The 24,494-nt window shown below is 41.8% G+C and overlaps 1 protein-coding gene and 1 long non-coding RNA gene across 7 annotated transcripts in view; one reads left to right on the top strand and one right to left on the bottom strand.

Moving 5' to 3' along the window:
- The window catches only part of LOC134358260 (uncharacterized), a 192,943-nt gene that overhangs the window by 38,848 nt on the left and 129,601 nt on the right, over positions 1 to 24,494 (top strand). The gene's annotated exons all lie outside the window — the stretch shown is intronic.
- The window catches only part of LOC134358259 (tissue-type plasminogen activator-like), a 105,334-nt gene continuing 88,306 nt past the window's right edge, over positions 7,467 to 24,494 (bottom strand). For all 6 annotated transcript variants that reach the window (XM_063070275.1, XM_063070272.1, XM_063070276.1 and 3 more), the window contains 4 exons: positions 23,121 to 23,257; positions 18,437 to 18,577; positions 14,422 to 14,570; positions 7,467 to 7,880 (listed from right to left, as the gene is read on the bottom strand). In XM_063070275.1, the coding sequence (XP_062926345.1) occupies positions 7,722 to 7,880; positions 14,422 to 14,570; positions 18,437 to 18,577; positions 23,121 to 23,257 (586 nt within the window). In that variant the 3' untranslated portion in view covers positions 7,467 to 7,721. The remainder of the gene's footprint in view (positions 7,881 to 14,421; positions 14,571 to 18,436; positions 18,578 to 23,120; positions 23,258 to 24,494) is intronic.

The raw sequence follows: 24,494 nt of genomic DNA, 5'->3' as shown, positions 1-24,494 counted from the left end.
CTTAATAATGGATTCCAACATCTTCCCAACCACTAATGTTAGACTAACAGGGCTATAGTTTCCTTTCTTCTGCCCCCTCCCTTCTTAAAGAGTGAAGTGATACTTGCAATTTTCCAGTCCTCCAGAATCATTCCAGAATTTAGTGATTCTTGAAATATCATTACTAAAGCCTCCACAATCTCTTCAGCCATCACTTTAACATCCCAGGGGTGTGGCCCATTTGGTCTAGGTGACTTATCTACCTTTACATCTTTCAGTTTCCCAACTACCTTTTCCTTAGTAGCAGCAACTACAATCACTTTTGCCTGCTGATACCTTTGAATTTCAGGCATACTGCTAGTGTCTTCAAGGAAGTATCTAGCAGGGTGGACAAAGGAAAGGCAGTGGATATCATTTACCTGGATTTTCAGAAGGTGTTTGATAAGGTGCCACACATGAGGCTGCTTAACAAGATAAAATCCTTTGGTATTACAGGAAAGGTACTGGCATGGATAGTGAAATGGCTGACAGGCAGGAGACAGTGAGTGGGAATAAAAGATGCCTTTTCTGGTTGGCTGCCAGTGACTAGTGGTGTTCCTCATGGTCAGTAGTGGGACTGCTACTTTTTACATAGTTTGTCAGTGATTTGGATAATGGAATTGATGGCTTTGTGGCAAAGTTTGTGGATGATACTGTTACGTAACTGGCAACAATGAATATTAATCGAGACAGGTTATATAAAAACAACCAAACATTTATTAAACATGTATAAACGATAAGGAAAAAAAACAAAGGAAAACTTTAACAGGTACACAGCCGTTCACCAACTCGCCACTCGACTCTGGTTTTTAAAGTGTTAAATGCGAAAACAGGTCTTAAAGCGATACAGTCAGATATAGTTCTTAAAGCGATAACTTCAAAAGTCCTACAGTTTTACACATTCAATTGGGAGAGACTTCTCTGGAGAAAGATTTCTTCACCAACGCGCCTTTACTGCTGGTTCCGTCCACAGGATTCCCGATGCCGAAACTAAACAGTTTAAATCAACTGACCTTAAATTCCTTTAGAGAGAGAGCACCTTTTTGCATGAACTCATTGCCCTTTTGCAAGAGTTATCTTGATGCAGGTTCTCCCCAACGAAGACTCAATAAGGTCGATTCTTTATTAAACTGCCAAATGATGCCGACTTCTCTCGATCCTTCGATGAATTCTTCACTCTCCCTTCAGATGTCAAAACTGAGTAAATTGGCACTTCTAGCCACAAATTTCCAATCCAATAAAACAATATCTTGTAAGAGAACGCGCCTTCCGTTTAAAAATGAAACTGCGTCACAAAAAACAAACACGCAACAGAAACGGAGGCACAACACGTTCTACCTGGAAATCTACAAACTCAAAAACTAACTGCGTCACCTGGGTCGACCCTTACATAGTCACCGGGGGGGGGGGGCACATGTCATCACGTGACCTCACCGGCGGGAAAATCACATCAGGTGACCTCCAAAAGACCATTACATCATTCTCACAAAAAAAAACATGTTAACAATACAAAGATAGGTGGAGGGGTAGGTGGTGCTGAGGAAGCAATGTGACTGCAGCAGGACTTAGACAAACTGGAAGAATAGGCAAAAAATGGCAGATGGAATACAGTGTTGGGAAATATATGATAATGCATTTTGGTAGAAGGAACAATAGTGTGGACTATTAACTAAATGGGAAGAAGATTCAAACATCAGAGGTGCAGAGTCTTGCAAGACTCCCAGAAGGTTAATTTACAGGTTGTGTCTGTGGTAAAGAAGGCAAATGCAATGTTGGCATTTATTTCAAGGAGAATAGAATATAAAAGCAAGGAGATAATGCTGAGGGTTTATAAGACACTGGTCAGGCCACAATTGGAGTATTGTCAACAGTTTTGGGTCTCATATCTGAGAAAGGATGTGTTGTCATTGGAGAGAGTCCAGAGGAGGTTCATGAAGATGATTCTAGGAATGAAAGGGTTAACATATTAGGAGCATTTGGCAGCTTTCAGCCTGTAGTCACTGGAATTTAGAAGAATGTGGGGGTGGGGGAATTCTGATGAAACCTACTGAATGTTGAAAGGACTAGATAAGGTGGATGTGGAGAGGATGTTTCTTATGGTGGGAGTATCCAGAACTAGAGGGCACAGACTCAAAATTGAGGGGCGATCCATTAGAACAGAGATAAGGAGGATTTTTATTTTTAGCCAGTGAGTAGTAAATCTGTGGAATGCTCTGCCGTAGACTGCGGTGGAGGCCAAGTTTGTGCGTATATTTAAGGCAGAAGATGATCATTTCCTGATCAGTCAGGACATCAATTGATATGGCGAGAAGGCAGGTGTATGGGGTTGGGTGGGATCTGGGATCAGTCATGATAGAATGTCAGAGTAGACTCAGTAGGCTGAATGGCCTAATTCTGCTCCTATGTCTTATGGTCTTCCACGGTTAAGACTGCTGCAGAATACTTGTTTGTCTACCAAGTCTTTGCCCCCATTACTAACTGTCTAGCATCATATTCCAGTGGTCCGATATCCACTCTTGCCTCTCTTTTACTCCTTGATTATCTGTAGAAACTTTTGGTATCGTCTTTTATACTATTGGCTAGCTTTCCTTCATATTTCATCTTTTTTCTCCTTATGTTTTCTGCATTGCCTTCAGTTGACTTTTAAAAGCTTCTCAATCCTTTAACTTCCCAGTATTTTTTGTAATTACGTATGCTTTCTCTTTTATGCTGTCTTTAACTTCCCTTATGAGTCACAGTTGCCTTTTCCTTCTTTTAGAATACTTTTTTTTGGAGGGGATGCATCTATCCAGCACCTTGTAAATTGCCCCCAGAAACTCCAGCCATTGCTGTTCTGACATCATCTCCCTACTAGTGGCCTGTTGCAATAAACTTTGTCCAGCTCCTCTCTCATGCTTCTAATTCCCTTTACTCGTCTGTAATACTGATGTATCTGGCTTTAACTTCTCTCTTTCAAACTACAGGTGAATTCTATCACATTATGATCATTGCCTCAAAGGTGGGTTCCTGAACTTTTTATGCCATGGATTCCTACCATTAACAAAGAGCTCTGTGGAGTCGAGGTTAGGAACCCCTGTTCTAAGGTTCCTTTACCTTAAGCTCCCTAATCAAATTGGGTTCATTACACAGTAGCCAATGTAGAATTGCCTTTCCTCTAGTGGGCTCAGCTCCAAGCTGCTCTAAAAAGCCATCTCATAAGCATTCTACAAGTTCTCTCTCTTGGGATTAATCTCCAACCTGATTTTGCCAATCTGACTGCATATTGAAATCCCCCATGACTATTGTAACATTGTGTGTTTTACATGCCTTTTCTATCTGTCTTTGTAATTTGCATTCCATATCCTGGAGATTGTTCAGGGGCCTACAACTAACTCCCATCAGTACCTTTTCACCCTTGTAGTTTCTTAACTCTACCCACAAGGACTCTACAACTTCTGATCCAATGTTACCTCTTTCTAAGGATTTGATTTTTTTTTTACCAACAGAGCCAGCTTATCTCTTCTGCCTACCTGCCCAACCTTTTGATACAATGTGTATCCTTAAGCTCCCAGCTGTGATCTTCTTTCAGGCACAATTCAGTGATGTCCACAATGTCATAGCTGCTAACCTCTATGCCACAAGATCATCTATCAAATTCCATGTACTGCACGTGTATTCAAATATAACACCTTCGGTCCTGTATTCATCATCCAAAGATTACTACCTTAGAGATCCTGCTCTTCAGCCTCTTCCTTGACCCCTTATATTCACCGTGCAGGACCTCTTACCCTTTCTACCCATGTCATTGATGCCAATGTGCACCACAATCTCTGACTGCTCTCTCTCTCTTTTGAGAATATTCTTCAGTCACTCAGAAATATCCTTAACTGCGGCACTGTGAGGCAGCACACCATCCGGGTGAATCTTTCACGGTCCCAGAATCTCCTGTCTGTCCCCCTAACTGGGGTAGATGAACTTGTAGCACATTTGCAGACTGGCAGGTATAATGATTTAGGCATCACCGAATCATGGCTGAAGGAAGATTATAACTGGGTATGACTCTAAACTGCAACTGGTGATGAGACTCTGATTGGGGACTTTCAGAGCTTCGGGGAAAGTGGAATTACCCCTTAGTCATTCATTGCTCCCAGGGCCGCTCTGACCCGGTACAGTAGCACCTGCAAGGGTTCCCGCTTAGGATACGAGCGAAGGCCAATTCAGATCCAGCAGGTTCAGTAACTGAACCTATGACGGAGAAGGCAGGTGAGCTACGACCTCAAATGACAACGGCTATAGTATAGGTGGATGAACATTTGGGAAGAGAAATGGCGATTTCTTCAGTTTGCCCAACAGAAAGCAATAGAAAACCACTGTTGTTAGATGCTAGGTTTCCTAGAATCTATTTGCTAAGAAAACCATGGTCAAACTCACAAAATGTATTGCACAACAACAGCGTCAAGAGGATCTTCAAGACAATTCTGAAGATGCTTTGCTCGGTAGGGTTGATTCTGGGCAGTGGGGGATCTCCGACCATCATCAAGCTACCGCTCATAAAATTCAAGTAACACAAAAGAAAATTATTGCCACTTGGAATGTAAGAACCCTATATCAAGTAGGAAGATTGGACAATGTGATAAATGAAATGGAAAGACTAAAAATTAATATCATGGGAATTAGCGAAGTTCGTTGGGCAGGTGCTGGAACATGTCAGAATAGAAATAAAACACTAATTTATTTTTGTGGAACATCCCATACTCATGGAGTAGGAATTCCTTATGGATGAAAACATGGCAAAAAGTGTTTTAGGACACTGGGTAATATCAGAAAGAGTGCTCCTTGTTAGATTCAGAGGACAACCATTTGATTTAGCAATTATACAGGTATATGCAACAACAGGTGGAACGAATGAGGAGATAGCTAAATACTAAGAAGAGTTTGAACAAGCGAAGAATGGATGCAAATCTCAAGATATCATTACTGTCATGGGAGATCTAAATGCCAAAGTAGGACAAGGTACTGATGGAAATACCATAGCAAAATTTGGACTGGGAAAGAAATGAAAGGGGCGAGAAATGGACAGAATGGTGCAAGCTGAATAATCAGGTCATTATGAATACCTACTTAAAAACCATCCAAGACTCTTGTGGACCTGGAAAGGTCCAGGTGATAGCACCAGAAATCAAATTGATTTTATTGCTATGAACCAAAGATTTAGAAACTCAGTGACTCAATGCAAGACAGATCCAGGTGCAGACTGTAATAGTGACCATAACCCAGTAATATGTCATGTAAAAATAAGACTTAAAAAACTAAAGAAGCAAAAACCTGAATAATCCCTTGACTACTCACAATTAGTTAAAGAAGAAAACTCAAGACAAAAATTTACAATTGAAGTAAGGAATAGATTTCAAAGTCTAGAAATAGAATCTGTTGAAGATGATAGCAATCATGTAGAAATGAAGTTTAACTCTCTGAAGGATGCCTTGGTAGAATCAGCAAAGTCAGTGATTCCTAAAAAAGAAAAAAAAGCACAAAGAATAAATAGATGACAGATGAAATCAAAAATCTAATGGAAGAAAGGAGAATGAAGAAAACAAATCCTATGGAATATAAGTCCTTAGATAAAGAAATTAAAAGCTTATGTCAAAAAGCCAAAGAAGAATGGTTAAACCAGGAATGTGAGCAAATAGAAAGAATCCCTATTACTGATCCAAAAAGGGATCAACAAATCAAGAATATCACTGGTAAAAAGCTCCTCTGTTCTTCAGGTGGATGTTTGAAAGCAAAGGACGATATCATTATCATGGAAAAAGATGAGATTATGAACAGATGGACTGAGTATATTCAGGAATTGTTTGAAAATGATCGAGGTGAAAAACCAGAAATTCAGAAGAACATTGAAGGTCCAAGTATTTTAAAATCTGAAGTTCGTAATGCAATAAATAAGATGAAGAAAGGAAAGGCAACAGGTCCTGATGAATTAGTAATAGAACAAATTATCGTCCTTGAAGAATATGGAATTGAAAAACTTACTGATTTAATCAATGACATTTACGAGACTGGAATAATACCAGAAGAGATGAAAAAAAGGTATTTATCACTCTTCCGAAGAAACCTGGAGCAATAGAATGTGAATTACATAGGACTATAAGTTTAATGAGTCATATCACTAAGATACTTCTAAGAATTTTGATGACAAGAGCTAAAAGTAAGATAGAAGCTGAAATAGGCAAAGAACAATGTGGTTTTGTGAAAGACGAAGGTACAAGAAACGTGATATTGATGTTAACGATACTATCAGAATGAGCTACTCAAGTGCAAAAAGATTTGTTCGTTTGTTTTATCGACTACACAAAAGCATTTGATAAAGTGAAGCACATTAAGTTATTTGAAATATTACAGGAAACTGTAGATCTAGATCCGAAAGACCTCGGCCTAATCAGAAATCTGAACTGGGAACAAACTGCTGCTGTAAGAATAGATGGAGAAGTGAGTCAGTTTACGAAAATCAAGAGAGGCGATAGACAAGGGTGTGTTTTCTCCCCTAATTGGTTTAATGTGTACAGTGAAACAATATTACAAAAAAAAATAAGAGTCATCTTGGGAATCAAGGTTGGTGGTGAAAACATCAATAATTTCAGATATGCAGATGACACTGTTAATTGCAAGTACAGAGGAAGAACTACAAAACTTAATTGATATAGTTGTTGAAGAAAGTGCAAAAATGGGTCTATCTATCAATTGCAAAAAGACAGAATGTATGGTGATATCCAAAAAGAAGGAGAATCCTATCTGTAGGCTGAAAATAAATGGGGAAGACATAAAACAAGTACAGAACTTTTGCTACTTAGGAAGCTGGGTGACATCAGATGGCAGGTGCGACATGGACATCAAAAGAAGAATAGGGATGGCAAAAGACACCTTTACGAGAATGAAGAGTATACTGACCAACACTAAACTAGGCATGACAACCCTCCTCAGTTCTGAAATGTTACGTTTATCCAGTTATGTTATATGGATCAGAATGTTGGACAATATTATCAAAAAATGTAACAATTCACAAGATACACATTTTGGCAACTGTTCAATATTTTCTTCATTACGGTTATGAAACACTAACAGGCCAATCTAAATTTGCTCAATAGAGGATAAAACACATGGAATGTTCATAAACGTGTGCAAGTAATCTGCCATTTGAATCCTATCAACTGACTTTTTCAGCATCAGAAAAGTGTAATTTGACTCTCTACTCTCACTGATAGAGAAAAGAAGACTAGCCAAACTTAAATTTTCTTGAAACTCAGAAAACTTGATTCTGGTTAAACTGTCTTTCCAATTCAACTTTATCCTGCAGCTTGTGGTTCTAGATTTGAATTTCATATTTTGTATTTCTGTAAAGCAAACTGTTCACAGTGATATTGCCAATCTTATCAACTAATTTTAATGAAACAAGATCAAGGTGGTTTGAAGATAAGATGATTAGCTTTATTTGCATACACCAATTAAAATTAATCTTTATATATTTTGTTAAATCTTAAAGTTACACAAAATGATAAATATAAAAAGTGGTGTTTTGTCTGATGCAGACAAAAATAGAAAGTTTTTGCAGCAGTAAAGTGTGTAGCTCATTTATCTTTTCAAAATTAATCCACAGTTAGAAATTTCAGAAGTAAAATCAGGTAAGTTGGATGAATATTACTGGAAATGATTTTAAAAGTTTCAAATCAGACAGCCATGTTTTCTTCAATCCACTGTAAGTAATTTGTTACTCTTGTGTAAATTCCTGGTTTATTTTTTTGGGCACATCCTTCTCCCCAACTGATTACTCCATAAAGATACATTTGTCCATCGTTTTCACAAACCAGAGGTCCCCCAGAATCTCCCTGTCAATCAAAACAGAAAACATATCAGCTAACTATTGCTCTAATTATTGTAATAAAGAGGTTGCAATACTATTACTGGTAAAATACTTCACATAAATATTAACAATCAATTAACTTAAATATGATTCAGTCGCAATGTAAACAAATTGACTTTGCATTGGCAAGCAACATGATACTTTAGATACTTTAACATGTTTAACCCATCTAAGGACAGGGCACACATGCAATGGATCTGATTGTTCAATTCTGAGATTAGACTTTAATTGTTATTTACTGTTCACTATTTTCATAACAACAAACCTTGGATCACCAGTGATCTAAAGGCATTTCTCAACCACAAAAAAGCCCTTAGATCAAAAGAGACAGGGAGGAACTGAAACATATGCAGAGGGAGCTAAAGGAGAAGATCAAGGTGGCGAGAGAGGAATGCAGGAGAGGGCTGGAGAACAAGCTTGGGCAGAGTAGCACACGGGAGGTGTGGAGAAGTATGAAGAACGTCACTGGCTTCACTCAGCCTAGCTATAGAGCCTTGGAATACAGCAGTGAATGGGCTAGTGACATTTACACCACACACTGCATCTGTAATGCAAACAGCATTATGAAGGACCCCACCTACCCCTCATACAAACTCTTCTCCCTCCTGCCATCTGGCAAAAGGCACTGAAGTATTCGGGCTCTCACGACCAGACTATGTAACAGTTTCTTCCCCCAAGCCATCAGACTCCTCAATACCCAGAGCCTGGACTGACACCCACCTACTGTCCTCTACTGTGCCTGTTGTCTTGTTTATTATTTATGGTAATGCCTGCACTGTTTTGTGCACTTTATGCAGTCCTGGGTAGGTCTGTAGTCTAGTGCAGTTTTTGTGTTGTTTTACGTAGCACCATGGTCCTGAAAAATGTTGTCTTGTTTTTACTGTGTACTGTACCAGCAGTTATGGTCGAAATGGCAATAAAAAGTGACGTGACTTGACCCAGTTCTTCAATGTGTTTGACAATTGCCATCCTGTTCACACGCCCTCAGCACATCAGTCCAGGTGCCAAGGCACCCAGTGCTCCTTCAGCACTAACACATCAGTCCAGGTGCCAAGGCACCCAGTGCTCCTTCAGCATTAACACATCAGTCCAGGTGCCAAGGCACCCAGTGCCCCCTCAGCACTAACACCTCAGTCCAGGTGCCAAGGCACCCAGTGCCCCCTCAGCACTAACATATCAGTCCAGGTGCCAAGGCACCCAGTGCCCCCTCAGCACTAACACCTCAGTCCAGGTGCCAAGGCACCCAGTGCTCCTTCAGCATTAACACCTCAGCACTAACATATCAGTCCAGGTGCCAAGGCACCCAGTGCCCCCTCAGCACTAACACCTCAGTCCAGGTGCCAAGGCACCCAGTGCCCCCTCAGCACTAACATATCAGTCCAGGTGCCAAGGCACCCAGTGCCCCCTCAGCACTAACACCTCAGTCCAGGTGCCAAGGCACCCAGTGCTCCTTCAGCATTAACACCTCAGCACTAACATATCAGTCCAGGTGCCAAGGCACCCAATACCCCCTCAGCACTAACATATCAGTCCAGGTGCCAAGGCACCCAGTGCCCCCTCAGCACTAACACATCAGTCCAGGTGCCAAGGCACCCAATGCCCCCTCAGCACTAACACATCAGTCCAGGTGCCAAGGCACCCAGTGCTCCCTCAGCACTAACACATCAGTTCAGGTGCCAAGGCACCCAGTGCCCCCTCAGCACTAACACATCAGTCCAGGTGCCAAGGCACCCAGTGCTCCTTCAGCATTAACACCTCAGCACTAACATATCAGTCCAGGTGCCAAGGCACCCAGTGCTCCCTCAGCACTAACACATCAGTCCAGATGCCAAGGCACCCAGTGCTCCCTCAGCACTAACACCTCCCCTCCTCCAATTCAACACATGGATGAACATCACAGGCTACCGCTGTCTACTTTCCCTCCTTGCCTAGCCATCCATACCTCCACATACCAACTACTGTCATCCCAATCTTTTCTCCCCCAGCCCCCGCCTTCCACCAACTCCCCAGTCATTATGGACTCTCCTTCACTACTGAGCGGGTGAAAAGGGCTCTGGGAACACTCAGACACGGCAAAGCATTGGGACGGGATGGTGTGAACCCCAAGGTCTGAATGAGTATGCTGAGTGGCTATGTGGAGTTCTCCAGCACATTTTCAATCTGAGTCTCAGCCTGGAAAGGGTCCTGACTGTGTGGAAAACATCATGTGGTCCCAGTACCCAAGGGCCAGCTGAAAATCTTGAATGACTACTGTCCAATTTCCCTGACCTCACACATCATGAGGAGTCTAGAGGCTGGTCTTGGCTCACCTCCAACCCCTGGTCAGATCAGTCCTCGATCCCCTGCAGTTTGCCTAGCAGGAGCACATTGAAGTTGGCCAAGCTATCATCTACCTGCTGAACAGAGCCTAATCCTATTTGGATAAGCAGAACAGCACAGTGAGGATTATGTTTTTTTTTTGGTTTCTCAAGTGCCTTTGATACGATACAGCCTTCATTGCTTAGGGAAAAGCTCAGTTCAATGCAGGTTGGCATTTCCATTGTATCCTGGATAATGGACTACCTGACTGGCAGACCACAGTTTGAGCTGTGTGTCAGACATTGCTACAAGCAGCACCAGGGCCCCACAGGAGAATGCACTGGCTCCTGCTTAACCTGTATACCTAAGACTTTAGACATAACATTGAGTCATGTCATCTGCAGAAATTCTCTGATGACTCAGTAACAGTTGGGTATATAAGGAGAGGACAGGAGAATGAAAACAGAACCGTGGTGGAGGACTTTGTCAAATGGTGCAAGCTGAATTGTCTGCAGCTCAACATCAGTAAGACAAATGATATGGTAATGAATTCAGGAAGACTAAACCTGCACTGCTCCCTGTTACTATTGGATGGGGAGGACCTACCAGTACCTGGGGGTGCACCTGGATGACAGACTTGAGTGGAGCACCAATACAGAGGCTGTGTACAAGGTCGCCTTTACTTTCTGAGGAGACTGAGGTCTTTGGAGTATGTAAGTCTCTCCTTCACACATTCTACCAGTCTGTTGACACCAGTACAATCTTTGCAGTGGTGTGCTGGGGTAATGGCATCAACACGAGTGATACCAACAGGCTCAATAAACTGATTGGAAAGGCTGGCTCAGTTATAGGAGTCAAAATAGACACACTAAAGGCTGTGGTAGAAGGACCCTACAGAAGATCCTGGCAATTCTGTACAATGTTTCTTACCCTCTGCAAGCTACCTTGGCTGAACAGAGAAGCACCTTTAGTAATAGACTAAGACAATTGCACTGCTCCAAAGAGCGCTATATGAGTTCATTCTTACCCTTGGCCATTAGGCTCTGTAATGAGTCAAGCTATAGCTGGGGAAGTGATAACCCCCTCCTGTTAGACTGTTTGAGGTAAGCTATTTTCTATTCTTTCTTACTTCTCTTCTAATATTTGTATATCTGTGCACTACTGTGACACTGTAATTTCCTTTGCGATCAATAAAGTATTCTTTTTGCAGTTTAGTAATTAATTATCTGCTTGTATTTTATATAATTACTTATACACAAGTAACTGCTTACTATAATTCCTTGTGTCTTAGAGTATGCATCTAACAGTTTAATATGCATCTAGTAGCTATATAACAGATAATTCTACAAAAGTTTGGAAGTTTCTTTGATCTTCAGTCAGTGAATGAGCTTTCTCATCGGTTAACTTGGGGCTGTGGTATTTGAATGAGTACTTTTAACTGGTTGTTCCTCATCTACAGAATTGAATGGATTTTTTCTTATGTTGGAGGTATAAAATAGTTGTTTTATGGTAGGTGCTATTTTAGACACTAAGACATAGGAGCAGAATTAGGCCATCTGGCGCATAGAGTTTGCTCCGCCATTCAGTCATGACTGACCCTTTTTTTAATCTCCTCCTCAACCCCAGTTCCTGGCCTTCTCCCCATAACCTTTGATGCCATGTCCAATCAAGAACCTATCAATCTCTGCCTTAAATACACCCAACGACCTGGCCTCCGCAGCAACAAATTCCGCAAATTTGCCATCCTTTGGTGAAAGAAATTTATCTATACCCCTGTTTTGAAATGGGGGCACCCCTCTATCCTGAAGTTACGCCCTCTTGTGCTAGACCTCCCACCAATAGTCACTGGCCAGGAAAGGATCCTTTTATTCCCACTCACTGCCTCCTAACTATCAGCCAATCCTCGAACCATGTTAGTAACTTTCCTGTAATACCATGGGCTCTTAACTTGGTAATCAGACTTTTGTGTGGCACCTTGTCAAAGGCCTTCTGAAAGTCCAAATATACAACATCCACCAGATCCCCTTTATCTATCCTACTTGTATTCTCCTCAAAGAATTCCAACAAGTCCGTCAGGCTGGATTTTCCCCTCAGGAAACCATGCTGACTTTGTCCGATTTTGTCCTGTGTCACCAAGTACTCCATCACCTCATCCTTAACAATTGACTAACATCTTCCCAACCACTGAGGTCAGGCTAATTTTAGTTTCTCTTACTCCAACTGGTAAACTTGTCACTATTTGTTCCATCAACTCTTAAAAAAATGATCGTGAAGCAGTAAGTTTTATGTCTTATTCCTGACTTCTATAATAACCTTGGATTAAAACATCATCACATGATAATTTTGCCTTTGTAACACACACAAAAAATGCTGGTGAACGCAGCAGGCCAGGCAGCATCTATAGGAAAAGGTACAGTTGGCGTTTTGGGCCGAGACCCTTCGTCAGGACTAACTGAAAGAAGAAATAGTAAGAGATTTGAAAGTGGGAGGGGGAGGGGGAGATCCGAAATGATAGGAGAAGACAGGAGGGGGAGGGATGGAGCTAAGAGCAGGAAAGTTGATTGGCAAAAGGGATACAAGGCTGGAGAAGGGAGAGGATCATGGGATGGGAGGCCTAGGGAGAAAGAAAGGGGGAGGGAAGCCCAGAGGATGGGCAAGGAGTATAGTGAGAGGGACAGAGAGAGAAAAAAGAGAGAGAAATTAAAATAATAAATAAAGAAAGAAAGAAAGGATGGGGTACAAAGGGGAGGTGGGGGATTAACGGAAGTTAGAGAAGCCAATGTTCATGCCTTCAGGTTGGAGGCTACCCAGATGGAATATAAGGTGTTGTTCCTCCAAACTGAGTGTGGCTTCATCTTGACAGCAGAGGAGGCCGTGGATAGACATATCAGAATGGAAATGGGACATGGAATTAAAATGTGTAGCCGCTGGGAGATCCTGCTTTCTCTGGTGGACAGAGCGTAGGTGTTCAGTAAAACGGTCTCCCAGCCTGTGTCGGGTCTTGCCAATATATAGAAGGCCGCATCGGGAGCACCGGACGCAGTATATCACCCCAGCCGACTCACAGGTGAAGTGTCGCCTCACCTAGAAGGACTGTCTGGGGCCCTGAATGGTGGTGAGGGAGGAAGTGTAAGGGCATGTGTAGCACTTGTTCCGCTTACAAGGATAAGTGCCGGGAGGGAGATTGGTGGGAAGGGATGGGGGGGGGGGGAAATATGGACAAGGGAGTCACGTAAGGAGCGATCCCTGCGGAAAGCGGGGTAGGGGGAGGGAAAGATGTGCTTAGTGGTGGGATCCCGTTGGAGGTGGCGGAAGTTACGGAGAATTATATGTTGGACCCGAAGGCTGATGGAGTGGTAGGTGAGGACAAGGGGAACCCTATTCCTAGTGGGGTGGCAGGAGGATGGGGTGAGAGCAGGTGTGTGTGAAATGGGAGAGATGCGTTTGAGATCAGAGTTGATGGTGGAGGAAGGGAAGCGCCTTTCTTTAAAAAAGGAGAACATCTCCTTCGTCCTGGAATGAAAAGCCTCATCCTGAGAGCAGATGCGGCGGAGACGGAGGAATTGCGAGAAGGGGATGGCATTTTTGCAAGGGATAGGGTGGGAAGAGGAATAGTCCAGGGAGCTGTGAGAGTTCGTAGGCTTATAGTAACACCAGTAGATAAGCTGTCTCCAGAGATAGAGACAGAAAGATCAAGAAACGGGAGGGAGGTGTCAGAAATGGACCAGGTAAACTTGAGGGCAGGGTGAAAGTTGGAGGCAAAGTTAATGAAGTCAATGAGCTCAGCATGCGTGCAGGAAGCAGCGCCAATGCAGTCATCAATGTAGCGAAGGAAAAGTGGGGGACAGGTACCAGTATAGGCTTGGAACATGGATTGTTCCACAAAGCCAACAAAAAGGCAGGCATAGCTGGGACCCATACGGATCCCCATTGGCTAATTTTGCCTTTGACTGGCAATATTTAATATCATTGCACTTGGAAGCAAATATTGTATGTCAATGCTTTTTAGGTATTTTTCAGAAGTGTGATAAATCATATAAATCTTTTTTTTATATAGACAGGATGTTGTACTTTCTCCTAGTCTTAAGCTAGGTAAAATCTGATTGCTGTTGTCCAAGGTATTACAAGTCACAGTTTATTGCAAATATTGTTCCTCAGATTCATAGATTTTCATAAGAAAACAAATAGTCTTTCTTCCATTTACTTACATGACAAGAATCTGCAGTCCATGCAGGGTGAGCAGCACATAACATGTTGTCAGTCAGCTTCTTTCCATAGTACTGAGAGGACCTGCATAATTGCTGTGAAATTATGTGCACTTTTGCCTCTTTCAGGAATTTGGAGAAGAAAGGCGAAACTATTAAAAAAAATACACAGCTTGGTTTAACCACCTGATTCCTTTTTCAATTTTTGACAATGGGCTGTATTTAGACAGTGATAGAGGGACATTACCCAATGAGCTCCAAATGCTGACACAATTTTGACACACGACTTCCTGGTTACTATGTGTAGCGGGGGAAGAGATGGCTGGGGTGTTGATGATTATCTTTATGTCCTTATTAGCCACAAGACTGGTAGAGGATTGAAGAATCATATATTGTAATAGGAATAATTCTGGGAATTATTGACCAGTGAATCTTATGCCACTGGTGGGGTGGGCAAGCTAATGAAGCTTGTTAAGATTCTCAGTTTTATTAAGAACAATCAGAATGTCTTTTTGAGAGGCAGGTTGTGCTTCATGAACCTGATGGACTTTTCCAAGGAAGTGATAAAACAAATTGGTGAAGGCAGGTCTCAGCCAAAAACATCAGCTGTTCATTCTGCTCCACAGATGCTGCCTGGCTTGCTGAGTTCATGCAAGCATGGAGAGTACAGCACAGGGAAACTTTGCTGTGTTGATTCAAAATTTGCTTGCTCATAGAAGGCAGAGGGTGATTGTAGATTGAGCATGTAACACGCTGTAAGGTTTCACCGCTAAGGCTAATGTAATGTCTTCTATGTCATGTTCCACTGTTAAGGTAATGGTTTCTCTGTAGCAGCAATGTTTAGGTTATGACTAGAGATAACGGGACTTTGGAATTCAGTGGCTATCCAATGGGAGAAATGTTGTTCTTTCTCGTGTGTCTGGGAGCAGGGTTTTTCGCGGTCTTTTGTTGAGGAGAGATGAAGAGGGAGGACTCGTGTGGAGAGAGCTCGTAGACCACCGGACGGACTGGACTGGGATCTGAGGGTCCGAAGGTCGGCGACGTTCGGAGGAGCCCGATGATGGAAGAATGACTACTGAGTGAGCTCCAACGTAATTGTGACTTTGACTTGGGCCCTTTTTTGGTTTTGTTTATTTTCATTACTAACCCTATATTCAGATTGAGATTCATAAAGTCTATCATTTAATTGCATATGGTGTACTGTCTGATATTTTGCATTGTGGGTTTGTAACTGGGGGTACGTTACACAGTATCTACACAAATGTGATTACCCAATTTGGTGGAGCCGAGATGAACACGAGCTGGGCGAGCCTGAGGGTTACAAGTATATTCTGCCTGGAAGTCGGTGACCAGTGACATTCCACAGGGATTTGTTTTGGAAACCCTGTTCTTTCTGGATGAGGAAATGGAAGGGCAGATTAGTAACTTTTCAGATGACAGGAAGGTTGGTGGTGTTGTGGATAGTGTATAAGGTTGTAGAGGTTATAATGGGGCATTGGATGGATGCAGAGCTAGGCTAAGAAGTGAAAGATGGAGTTCAATTTGGAAACGTGAAGTGATGTACGTTGGAAGGTTGACTTGGAAGGCAGAGTACAGAGTGAATGACAGGATTCTTAGCAGCGTAAGCAAACAGACAGATCTTTGGGTCCACATCCACAGATCCCTCAGTTGCCTTATAAGGTGATAGGGTGGTTAAGACGGCTTATGGTGTATTGGCCTTCAATATTTGGGAAAGTGTATTCAACAGCCGTGAGGTAATGTTGCAACTAATATATATGTACACACACCTACCTACCTACCTACCTACTTAGTGGTGGTTGAGGCTAGTACATGGGGAATTTAGGAGACTCTTAAATAGTCACCTGGATGAAAGAGAAATAAAGGACAATGGGTACGTAGGAGGGAGGGGTTAGGTTGATCTTGCAGTAGGTTTGTATAGGTCAACACACCATGGTGGGGTGGGAGAAAAAGGCATGTACTGTGTTCTATCTTTCCGTGTTCTATCAACAATCACATGCATTTAGTGGTACTTTTGCCTAGTCTATTGTTTTAATAATAGTGAAAACAAATCTAAAGATTTTTATTCAGTGAAAGGGATTGCAACATGGAACAGAACAGTTCGGCACAGGAGCAAGACCTTCGGCCCAGGATTTCCATGTTGACCATACGAATCAAAACTAATCTCATCTGCATACAAGTGGTCTATATACCACTTGCATGCTGATACCCATCTAGATGCCTCTTAAATGCTATTATTCTATCTTCTTACACTACTAGTCCTGGATGTGTGTTCAAGGCACCTACCACCCTGTCTATCTAAAACAAAAACTTGCCTCGTAAAACTCCATAAACTTTCCCCTCTCTATGAACTCAAGTATTTGACATTTGCAATCTGAGTATTTCTGCCTCTCAGAATTTTGTAGACTTGGGATCAGGTTGCTCCTCAAATTCTACAGATGATACAAAGATTAGTGGCATTGTAACTAAAAGATTGTCAAATAATACAATGAGATATCGATCAGGTGCATATGTGGGCAGAGAAAAGGCAGAAGGAGCCTAAATCGAGACAAATGTGAGGTGTTGCTCTTCAGCAGATCAAATGTAAAGAAACAGTAAACAATTAATAATAGAATCCTTAAGTGTTAAAAAAGAGGGATTTTGGGAGCCAAGTCTACAAGTCCCTGAAAATGAATGCACAAGTCAATTGGATGGAAAAGGTGACACTAAGGAAAGAGTTAAATGTGATTCTTCTTTGGTATAGTAGGCATCTGTTAGTCTCGTGAGATCCTGGATGTGTGTTCAAGGGACCTACCACCCTGTCTATCTAAAACATCAGGATCAGGATCTCCCACCCCACCATGGTGTGTTGATCAGGATCTCATGAGATCAAGGTGCCCAGGCCTGCGCCCTGGAAAAGGTTGTATGGAAGACCGGCAGTTGCCCATGCTGCAAGTCTCCCCTCTCCACGACACCGATGTTGTCCAAGGGAAGGGCGCTAGGGCCGATAAAGCTTGACACCGGTGTCATCGCAGAGCAATGTGTGATTAATTGCCTTGCTCAAGGACACAACACACTGCCTCAGCTGAATTTTTGTTACAGACATGCTTGCCTTAATTAGTAAACACATTGAATTCAAGAGTCAGGAAGTTACGTTGCAACTTTATAGAATTTTGGTTAGGTTGCATCTGGAGTATTGCATTAAATTCTCTTTGCCCCATTCCAGGAAGTACGTGGAGGCTTTTGGGGGCAGTGAACAGATTCATCAATATGCTGCCTGGATTGGAGAATGTGCTATAACAAGAGGTTAGACAAACCTGGGTCCTTTCTTCAAGCAGCAGAGGCTGGGAGATGACTTGAAAGGAGGTTATAAAATTGAGAGAGGCATAGAAAGACAGCCACCATGTTTCCTCAGAGCTATACTATTTTAATACAAGAGGGTGTGCATTTCCATTGAGAAGCATAATGTTCAAAGATGATGTGTGGGGCAATTCTTCAAAAAAAAAGTGGTGCCTGAAATGTGCTGCCAGGGTGGAGACAATTATGAATTAGAAATATTTAAGAGGCTTTTAGATTGATACATGAATATGCAGAGAATGGATGGATATGGACCATGTGCAGGCAGAAAGAACCAATTTAATTAAGTGTCATTAACTGAATTAGTTTGGCACAACATAGATCAAAGGGCCTATTTATGTGCTGTACTGTTCTATATTATGCTTGAGAGGAAACAATTCTAATTTATCTAGGATACTCTCTAATCATGACAACATCTTGATGAACCCCTTCTACATGCTCTCCATAAAACTCCACATCTATCCTTTAATGTGGTGACCAGAACTGCAAAGAATACTGCATATGTGGCATAACCAAAGTTTATAGCTTTAATATGATGAACTGACTTTTTCACCCAGCACACTGACTAATGATTGCAAGCATGCCATATGGCTTATTTACCCATTTTATCCACTGAAAGTGAAATTATTGCTGCACAAATAATTAATCAGAATTTCAAACTTACATGCACGTTCCATACCATAACCAGAAATTTCACATTGAGTGCCATCAGCAACTCTTTGGTATTTCAGAGGCAGGCAGACAGTTTGTACAGATTCAGTCTCCTTTGCACACATTCCTGATTGAGATTTCAGCTTCAACAGCGCTTTAAAGACAAAAGAAAATCTTTTAGGCAAAATACATAAATCTTACTGAAAGATTTATTTTCAGTGAAGCAAAATAAGTGCTGCTGAACTTCAAGAATTATTGCAAACATTTGTTAATTCATCTGAGAACTCCATTTTGAATGTTTGACAAGGAGAAAGAGATAAATATGAGAGGACATGGCTTTAGGGTGAAAGGGGAAAGGTTTAGGGGGAACATTAGGGGGAACTTCACTCAGAGACTGGTGGGAGTGTGGAACGAGCTGCCATCGGACATAGTAAATGCAGGCTCACTCTTAAGTTTTAAGTATAAATTGGATAGGTACATGGATGGGAGAGGTCTGAAGGGTTATGGACTGGATACAGGTCAATGGGACTAGCGGAATAATGTTTTGGCACAGACTAGAAGGGCTGAATGGACCGTTTTCTGTGCTGTAGTGTTCTATGGTTCTATGAATTGACTATTTCTTACATCCTTCACATACATGAGGAGTAAAAATCTTTACGTTACATCTTCATCTAAATATGCAATCATAGTTATTTATAATCATTTATAATAAATAGAACAGACAATGTAATATAGAGTACACTCAAATCAGCATGAGTTCATCATCCTGGTGGAAGAAGCTGTCTCGGAGCCTGTTAGTCCAGGCTTTTATGCTGCAGTATCGCTTCCCGGATGGTAGCAGCTGGAATAGATTGTGGTTGGGATGGCTTGGGTCCCCAGTGATCCTACAGGCCATTTCTACACACCTGTCCTGAATCATGGGAAGTTCACAACTGCAGATGTGCTGGGCTGTCTGCACCACTCTCTGCAAGAGTCCTGCGATTAAGGGAGGTAGAGTTCCCATACCAGGCAGTGATGCAGCCAATCAGGATGCTCTCAATTGTACCCTTGTGGGGCCCATACTAAACTTCCTCAACCATCTGAGGTGATTACATCTGAGGAGTAAAGGGAATTGCATAGAACATAGAATAGTACTGCACAGTACAGGCCCTTCAGCCCACAATGTTGTGCCGTCCCTCAGACCCTGCCTCCCATATAACCCCCCACCTTAAATTCCTCCATATACCTGTCTAGTAATCTCTTAAACTTCACTAGTTTATCTGCCTCCACCACTGACTCAGGCAGTGCATTCCACGCACCAACCACTCTGAGTAAAAAACCTTCCTCTAATATCCCCCTTGAACTTTCCATCCCTTACCCTAAAGCCATGTCCTCTTGTGTTGAGCAGTGGTACCCTGGGGAAGAGGTGCTGGCTATCCACTCTATCTATTCCTCTTATTATCTTGTACAACTCTATCTTGTCTCCTCTCATCCTCCTTCTCTCCAAAGAGTAAAGCCCTAGCTCCCTTAATCTCTGATCATAATGCATACTCTCTAAACCAGGCAGCATCCTGGTAAATCTCCTCTGTACCCTTTCCAATGCTTCCACATCCTTCCTATAGTGAAGCGACTAGAACTGGACACAGTGCTCCAAGTGTGGCCTAACCAGAGTTTTATAGAGCTGCATCATTACATTGTGACTCTTAAACTCTATCCCTCAACTTATGAAAGCTAACAGCCCATAAGCTTTCTTAACTACCCTATCCACCTGTGAGGCAACTTTCAGGGATCTGTGGACATGTACCCCCAGCTTCCTCTGCTCCTCCACACTACCAAGTATCCTGCCATTTACTTTGTACTCTGCCTTGGAGTTTGTCCTTCCAAAGTGTACCGCCTCACACTTCTCCGGGTTGAACTCTATCTGCCACTTCTCAGCTCACTTCTGCATCCTATCAATGTCTCTCTGCAATCTTTGACAATCCTCTACACTATCTACAACACCAGCAACCTTTGTGTCGTCTGCAAACCTGCCAACCCACCCTTCTACCCCCACATCCAGGTCGTTAATAAAAATCACGAAAAGTAGAGGTCCCAGAACAGATCCTTGTGGGATACCACTCGTCACAATCCTCCAATCTGAATGTGCTCCCTCCACCACGACCCTCTGCCTTCTGCAGGCAAGCCAATTCTGAATCCACCTGGCCAAACTTCCCTGGATCTCATGCCTTCTGACTTTCTGAATAAGCCTACCGTGTGGAACCTTGTCAAATGCCTTACTAAAATCCATATAGATCACATACACTGCACTACCCTCATCTATATGCCTGGTCACCTCCTCAAAGAACTCTATCAGGCTTGTTAGACACGATCTGCCCTTCACAAAGCCATGCTGACTGTCCCTGATCAGACCATGATTCTTTAAATGTCCATAGATCCTATCTCTAAGAATCTTTTCCAACAGCTTTCCCACCACAGACGTAAGGCTCACTGGTCTATAATTACCTGGACTATCTCTACTACCTTTTTTGAACAAGGGACAACATTCGCCTCCCTCCAATCCTCCGGTACCGTTCCTGTAGACAACGCGAATTACAGAGGCATTAGAAAGGAACTTGCCAAAGTTGACTGGAAGGGGACACTATCAGGGATGTCAGCAGAACACCAATGGCTGGAATTTCTAGGAACAATTTAGAAGGTACAGGAAAGATACATCCCAAAGATGAAGTAGCATTCTAAAGGCAGTATGATGCAACCATAGATGACAAAATAAGTCAAAGACAACATAAAAGCAAAAGACCATAAGATATAGGAGCAGAAGTAGGCCATTCAGCCCATCGAGTCTGCTCCGCCATTCAATCATGGCCTGATCCAGTTCCTCCAGTCATCCCCACTCCCCTGCCTTCACCCCATAACCTTTGATGCCCTGGCTAATCAGGAACCTATCTCTGCCTTAAATACATCCAATGACTTAGCCTCCACAGCCACTTGTGGGAACAAACTCCACAGATTTACCACCCTCTGACTAAAGTAATTTCTCTGCATCTCAGTTCTACATGGACGTCCTTCAATCCTGAAGTCGTGCTTTCTTGTCCTAGACTCCCCTACCATGGGAAATAAGTTTGCCATATCTAATCTGTTTAGGCCTTTCAACATTCAGAATGTTTCTATGAGATCCTCCCCTCATTCTCCTGAACTCCAGGGAATACAGCCCAAGAGCTGCCAGATGTTCCTCATATGGTAACCCTTTCATTCTTGGAATCATTCTTGTGAATCTTCTCTAAACCCTCTCCAATGTCAGTATATCCTTTCTAAAATGAGGAGCCCAAAACTGCACACAATACTCCCAAGTGTGGTCTCACGAGTCCCTTGCAAAGCCTCAATATCACATCCCTGCTCTTATATTCTATACCTCTAGAAATGAATGTAAACATTGCATTTGCCTTCTGCATCACTGACTCAACCTGGAAGTTAACCTTAAGGGTATCTTGCACAAGGACTCCCAAGTCCCTTTGCATCTCTGCATTTTGAATTCTCTGTCCATCTAAATAATAGTCTGCCCGTTTATTTCTTCCACCAATGTGCATGACCATACACTCTCCAACATTGTATTTCATTTGCCACTTCTTTGCCCATTCCCCTAAACTATCTAAGTCTCTCTGCAGGCTCTGTTTCCTCAATACTACCCGCTCCTCCACCTATCTTAGCCATAAATCCATTAATTCCATAGTCCAAATCATTGATAACATCTTAAAAAGCAGCATTCCCAACACCAACCCCTGTGGAACTCCACTGGTAATCGGCAGCCAGCCAGAACAGGATCCCTTTATTCCCACTCTCTGTTTTCTGCCGATCAGCCAATGCTCCACCCATGTTAGTAGTTTCCCTGTGATTCCACGGGCTGTTATCTTGCTAAGCTGCCTCATGTGCAGCACCTTGCCAAAGGCCTTCTGAAAAGACAAGCACAGCACGTCTACTGCATCTCCTTTGTCTACCCTGCTTGTAATTTCCTCAAAGAATTGCAGCCTTGTTAGGCAGGATTTTCCTTTCAGGAAACCATGCTGGCTTTGGCCCATCTTGTCATGTGCCTCCAGGTACTCCGTAATCTCATCCCTACAATTGATTCCAACAGCTTTCCAACCACTGATGTCAGGCTAACAGGTCTATAGTTTCCTTTCTGTTGTCTCTCACCCTTCTTAAATAACAGAGTAACATTTGCAATTTTCCAGTCATTTGATGGCTTTGGCCTGTACTTGGTGGAGTTTAGAAGGTGGGTGGGGGGTGGGAAATTTCATAGAAACCTATTGAGTATTGAAAGAGCTTTCTAGAGTGGATGTGGAGAGGACATTTCCTATAGTGAGTGAGTCTAGTATTAGAGGGCCCAACCTCAGTAAAGGGGGATGTCTATTTAGAACATATGACAAGGAATTTCTTTAGATAAAGGAGAGTGAATCTGTGGAATTCATTGCCATAGACAGCCGTGGAGGCCAAGTCATTGGGTATATATGAAGCAGAAGTTGATATGTTCTTGATTACTAAGGATGTCAGAGGTCACCTGGAGAAGGCAGGAAATTGGGGTTGAAGGGGAAATGGATCAGCCATAATGTAACGGCAAAGCAGATTTAATGGGCTGAGTGGTATAATTTGTTTCTAGGTATTATGGTCTTATGAAATTTGTATTGTTTAGAGTAGCTTAGTATTAACAACAAACTTCATCTTACCAATATCATTGTCATATGTATGTTCATTGTACCTTTGGTGAATAATTATCTTTTCAACAGAAAAGTTTTGTTCATTTTTAGTATGTTCACTGATCGAAGATTTTCCCAGTAATACCCTGTAGTCTGTAGGGGAAACACTAAACAAGAAACAAAGACAAGTTTTATTTTAGAATATGTGTACAGAAAATTTGCTAACTTTACGGCTGCAATTTGCATTGCACCTCCTTTTAATGAATGCAATCCAATTCCCAAGGTACATGTGAAACTTACTGTCATTTCAATATATCACATTACAACTATCACACTTCTAATTGTTATAGCGCAAAGCTCTGACAACATTTTCCACCAATAAACACCTCAGTTTTTATAAACATAGGTGTTTTAAAACTACAAATAAGCCAAAGTATCTTTGCATGGCCCAATAAACAAGGAATCAACATCAACCAAAGGTATTGGACAATGAAAGGTATTGCATCAAGCTATGCAATGTGATTCAGCCCACAATTTGCATCTGTTTTTGTATTCTTAGTGTAAGTGCACAGTATTCATTATTATCATGTTCTGATAGAAACTAATTGTATAAAGTAGCCAGACTGAAAACACACTAATAAGACTGATGATACATGAACCAGACTAGTTTTATTTACCATCTTAAACTCCTGTTTAGTGAAGCTATTTTGAAAAGCATGGAATTCTGTATGAAATTTTTATTTATAAAGAAGGCCATCACCACAAAAGACAGGTGTGATATACAGTAGTTCAATGCTATTATTGAATTAAATTTAGTTTGAGAGATTGAGTTTATAGAATAGGGTTAGTTGGTCAAATATTTTTTTCAGCCAGGTTTTGGAAGAAGCATCCTGAAGAACAATGAGGAAAAGAAATTGGTATTTAAATATTTATCTAAATTTATTACAGCTGACAGAGCTATTGAATCTCAATAATTAATTGCCAATTTAAGCTGGAGGGCTTGGCTATTTGGCAGAATAAAAGCTAAATTTTATTAAAAGCCAACACTAAATTCTACTTTTTAAATAAAAATCTGGTACCAACAATACAGGCATCAGTGAAGTATCATTAGTAAGAGATTTCAGCTAAAGCAATTTAGTCAGAATTGTAAACAGAATGAAAGTTATTTTCAAGTCTGGCTAATTCTTACATGGGGACAAACTATGAAATAAAATAATTAAACAGCTCATAACAATAAATTATATGTTCATATTACTCCAGAATCAAGCAATTAAATGATTTAAACTAACTTTCAGTCTATCTTGAACTTAAAATGCTTTTGAAGAGACCGAAGAAATGTATCTGCAGGGTCTACTGATAACTGGTTTAGCTGACAGCCAGGGTTGTATTGTCATTAACCCTGAA

This window comes from Mobula hypostoma, chromosome 18 (assembly GCF_963921235.1).
Source record: "Mobula hypostoma chromosome 18, sMobHyp1.1, whole genome shotgun sequence".
In the NCBI taxonomy this organism is placed as follows: domain Eukaryota; kingdom Metazoa; phylum Chordata; class Chondrichthyes; order Myliobatiformes; family Myliobatidae; genus Mobula; species Mobula hypostoma.
Note: the sequence above shows the minus strand (reverse complement) of the source record. Positions and strands in the feature narration are given on the sequence as shown.